The sequence below is a fragment of the Malania oleifera genome, chromosome 6, assembly GCF_029873635.1.
Source record: "Malania oleifera isolate guangnan ecotype guangnan chromosome 6, ASM2987363v1, whole genome shotgun sequence".
In the NCBI taxonomy this organism is placed as follows: Eukaryota; Viridiplantae; Streptophyta; class Magnoliopsida; order Santalales; family Ximeniaceae; genus Malania; species Malania oleifera.
The window spans coordinates 68,475,373-68,480,270 of record NC_080422.1 but is presented as its reverse complement, the minus strand read 5'-3'; the positions used below and the strand labels follow the sequence as shown (position 1 = coordinate 68,480,270).

At 41.5% G+C, this 4,898-nt stretch overlaps 1 protein-coding gene across 1 annotated transcript; it reads left to right on the top strand.

Annotated features, from left to right (window-relative positions):
- The first annotated feature begins 2,292 nt into the window (after positions 1-2,292).
- On the top strand, positions 2,293-4,679 carry LOC131157040 (S-adenosylmethionine decarboxylase proenzyme-like). Its single transcript, XM_058110883.1, has 2 exons — positions 2,293-2,460; positions 2,748-4,679. Exon 2 carries the CDS (start codon positions 3,203-3,205, stop codon positions 4,328-4,330), a length of 1,128 nt encoding a protein of 375 aa, XP_057966866.1. The 5' UTR covers positions 2,293-2,460; positions 2,748-3,202; the 3' UTR covers positions 4,331-4,679.
- The last annotated feature ends 219 nt before the right edge of the window (positions 4,680-4,898 follow it).

Genomic DNA, 4,898 nt, shown 5'->3' with positions numbered 1-4,898 from the left:
TATTTGACTGGTAGTGCAACTGTCACGACCCCAGTATGCATTGGATGCATAGGTGATTGTTCAATCAATTAAATAACTTGAACATCCTATTAATTATTATTAGCCATTAAGGTGGAGTTCTTGAAGTGTTGAAACTGTGACATCTACTTTTTTTTTCTTTTTAGAATTATTATTGTATGATAGAGAAAAAAATCATACCTTGAGGATAGGCAAGTTGGCTACATAATTCTTACACATAGAAACATCAATTGTAGTCGGATTCACATTAGATCCGGAATTTCCCAATATCACAAGTTGGGTCCCGATTATTCTTCCGTTAATTTTCTTACTTGGCTTCTTCAATGCGAGCAAAGCGCCATTGACGTGCTTGAATGTAATAAACTCGTACCTTTTACTTTTCTCGGTGACCTTGCCAAGGATCGCAACGACTTCTTCGAGGTCACCGTAGGTGGAGAAGAGATTGCAGAGGTTCTTGATGGTAGTGTCCCATCCAAGGCCGCAAATGAAGAGTTTGCGCTGGGTAGGGTCTCGCTCGGCGATGGATCGAACGATGACCTTTCAGACTATATCAATCGAGCCAATGTATTGACCTTCAATTATTTGATGTAGTCATGATGAAGGATTGAAAGAGAAAACCTCTCAAGAAGTTCTCACTGACAGCGCCAATTGTTGCAGCCAAAAATTGAACAACCTTCCCTGATCACGACCACCTCAAAAGAGATAAATAAGCAAGGCTTGGAGGACCCGAAGTGTACTCCAGGGGATCTCTTTGATGCCTAAGTCAGGGATTGGTTTGAGAGGTTTTTTATACAATAGTAAAGTAGAGTTTAGAATGAGATACCTTAACCTCTTCTCTCAATCCCCATTTATAGTGATGGAGTTTGACCTAAGGGTGATTTGCCATTTATTGGCGAATTATGGTGCAATCGTGAATTGCTCCGATTGTTATAGTATTGGCGTAAATTGCTCTAATCATCATGGAGCTGGCGTCAATTGATCTGACTAAGCAGTTGACTTAGGTTGTAACTGCCCTCATCAATGCTGGGTTCTAGTCTCCTCTGGACTTATGGTAAGTAAAATATTTAGGGTATATCAATTATTTTAAACAGAAAAAGTGGGAAATAAGGACCTATAAACTAGTTAGAGTTAGAGAAAGGAAGTGTAAAGATTAAGTAAATGTTAAATGTATAAAGGGCAAGAATAATAATGCCCCAGTGATTTTATATTTTTTAAGACTTAAAAGAGAGGTGGTGAAAATACTTTAATAAGTTGTTTAATGAAAACAAATCAAAAGCTTAGACCTAGAAGTGATATACGAGGAAAGACTAAGAATTGAAGATTCATTCCTAATATTAGAGTCAATGAAGTAAAGATGACTTTAAAAAAATATGAAAAGCAAGAAAATTAAATCATTAGATTGCATCCCAATTAGATTTTGAAAATATTTAGGAGATAAAAGAAGTATATGATTAACTAATCTATTTAATACTATTATAAAATTTTTTTAAAAAAAATTTTAAAAAATATATTTTCATTGTATTTATAAAAATACCAATGAAGTAGGTCATACATATGCTACTTATGATTGTAACCTTTTGTGTGTTAATGTACTAATTTTGGGGTAACACTTTGATGAATGACTTTCTAATTTTTTAAATAGTTTTAATGGCAATGCTTTCACATGGTATAAATATAATAATTTCATACGAATTGTTAAGTGTTCAAAAATCTTAAAAAGATAAAAAGAATGCACTGTAAAAAGATAAAAAAAAAATGCAAATTTTAAAATTTGTAAAAAAAAACATGAACAATAAATCTCGTTGTACTGTCCAACAAGATTTAAAACAAACAAATCTCATTGGACCAACCAACGAGATTTGCTTGAAAAATAAGTTAGTGTTCACACGTGATAAATTTCACAGCAGGATCAAGTAGCAGTGAAATTACGTAAGTATAAAATAGGAAATTTTTTTTCAAATAAAGTATTATTTAATATATTATTATAAAATAATAATAAAATTGGGAAAAACTTCGCATCAAAAACGAATCGCTCCTTTGCGATTGGACCGTGAAAGAAGGCTCCCGTTTGTCTCGTGACCTATACGTCCCGCAAAATGAGCTGAAGCCTGGGCCACACATGCGCCGCTTGTGGCCTTCGTATGCATGCACCAAAACCCTAGGGCCACTCCTCGACGATTCTTCACCAGCGCGACTCTCGATCCCCTTTCTTTCTCCACACGCACGCACCCTACCCTCTCTCTCTGCCGCTATAAATACTGGTTTGCCCTTTCTCTCCCCCACCCAAAGCCTCCCGTATCTTTGTGTTTTTCAGAGCTTCCGCCTCCCTCTCCTCTCCTTTCTCCCATTTTTCTCTCTTTACCGGTGATTTCTTCATCGAGGAAGGGCTTCCAGCTTATCTTTTTTATCTTGTCGGCGATTTGTAGATCTTCTGAAAGAATTGTAAGTGCTTTTCTTCCCTTCTTCTAAAATGAACCTAGGTGTGTGGATTCTCCATTTGGATTAGCCTATTTTTATGATTTCTTTGTGTGTGATTCCTCGTGCCTTTTCGCGTAGTTGAAATTGATGTTGATCTTTTATTATATATATTTTTTATTTTTTTTGAACAAATATATTTCTTTGGATGTTATTGTTGGATTGGTTGCGACGCCCATTCGTTTTGATTCCTTTTCGAAGGAAGGTTTAGAAAATTAACCGTAGCTTGCCTTTTGCTTTCTTGTTCATTACAGAAAGCGTGGATGTTGTAATGGAGACCAAAGGTGGCAAGAAGAAGTCTAGCAGTAGTCGTTCTCTGCAATACGAAATCCCCCTCGGTTACATCATCGAAGACGTTCGACCAAACGGTGGCATCCAGAAGTTCCGATCAGCTGCTTATTCCAACGTAATATTATCCTTCAATCCCAAAACCACAAAGGAAAAAACGATTTCTATACATTCATAATAATTGATGTAGTACTTTCTGTGCTTTTTTTGGTCCTTGTTGCAGTGCGCGAGGAAGCCATCCTGATACGTTTTCACAAATGCCTCCATCGGTAGAGTAGGATTTCCAATTTTTAGTTTTGTTTTCCTTTTTCCTACTTCCCTCTTAAATCGAACGAACAATTAGCACTCTGGAAATATATTGTTGGAGAAGAACCTTTCAGATTACACTGCTCTCGCATTGCGTCTTTCGATCCTCTCAGCCATGGGCGTTCCCCTTCCTCCCTCCTCAATCGGATTCGAAGGCTTCGAGAAACGTCTCGAGATTACATTCTCTGAAGCGCCCATTTTCGTGGATCCTCACGGACTCGGCCTGCGTGCCCTGACTCGGTCTCAACTCCACTCGATCCTCGAACCCGCTTGCTGCACCATCGTGGCTCAGTTGTCCAACTCAGTGTTCGACTCGTATGTCCTCTCCGAGTCGAGCCTCTTCGTCTATCCTCACAAGATCATAATCAAAACCTGTGGAACAACGAAGCTGCTCTTATCGATTCAGCCGATTCTCGAACTCGCGGAGTCGCTCTCGCTCACCCTGTTCTCAGTCCATTACTCGCGCGGGAGCTTCATTTTCCCCGACGTCCAACCCTCCCCTCACCGAAGCTTCGCGGAAGAAATCGCTTTCCTGAATGCCTTGTTTGGGAAGTTATCCTCTGGTGGTAACGCCTTTGTGATCGGCGATCCGGCGGTTCCTCAGCGCACCTGGCATGTGTACTCCGCAACACAAGCGTCGCCATCACCTTTTGTGAAAAAACAAACGGCCGAGATCACTCTCGAGATGTGCATGACCGGTTTGGACCGCGACAAAGCGTCCCTGTTCTACAAAATGCCCGATTCCTCGTCGAACGGAATGACCAAAATGTCCGGAATATGTGGCATAATTCCGAGTCACGTGATATGCGATTACGAGTTTGACCTCTGCGGGTACTCCATGAACGGGATCGACGGTCCAGCTTTCTCTACGGTGCACGTGACTCCAGAGGACGGGTTCAGCTACGCCAGCTACGAGGCCGCGGGGTTCGACCCCCGGTCCGTCCGGTTCGCGCCGCTAGTGGAGAGGGTTCTCGAGTGCTTCAAACCGGCCGAGTTCACTGTGGCCGTCACATGTGAATCTGGAGCCCAGGACTGGGCCACGTGCTGTGCTGACGTGGCGGGATACAAGTGCGAGAATGTGGTGAAGCAGGAGTTGGACGGCGGGGCCTGCCTGGTGTACCGCTCTTTCACGTCCAAGGGGGGCGGCTGCACGGCGATGTCGCCGAAGTCGGTGCTGGACTGCTGGAAGGAGACGGTGGGCGGGGAGGAGGCGGAGGAGGAGGTGCTGATGGTGGTGCGGTGACGCGTGTTTCTGGATGCTGGCCATCTGTTGAGTCAATCGTCAGTGCGTTTGTCAGAGTCTGTTACCCTTGAAACGTGAGCCTTTTGTCTTGTAATAGTATATATGGTGGGGGTGGACCTGGGACCACCATGCCAGTGGTGAGCTTGTCTCTTATTGGGGTGTGTGTGTGATGTGATATTGTTCTTTGGCTTTTCTTTGATGCGGTCTCTTTGTTTTGAATAAAGAGAGGGGTGCGCCATCTCTAGAGGAGGAGGTTTGGTTTCAGAATAATGGGGGAGATTTTGAAGCCTGCTTGGGTTATGTTTTATTTATGTGGATTATGAATTTGATATAAAATAGTTTTATTATATTTTGAGCATTGCACTTTTTTTTTTTTTTAAGCAAACCACAGTTTCACTTGTTGTCTACACTTGATATCATTTGATTATGAGAAATTTGCGCTTATCTTTGTCAATCTGCAATTAATGCAGAGAGGAAAAAGTTGATTGACATTTGATTTGTTTTAAAGGGGAAATCAATATATTAAAAGTGTGAAGGCATGAGACACATTTTGTAACTCACCAACTGC

Bases quoted from the DNA above. Each gene is read 5' to 3' on its own strand.
- LOC131157040 (XM_058110883.1), top strand. From the start codon at position 3,203: ATGGGCGTTCCCCTTCCTCCCTCCTCAATCGGATTCGAAGGCTTCGAG.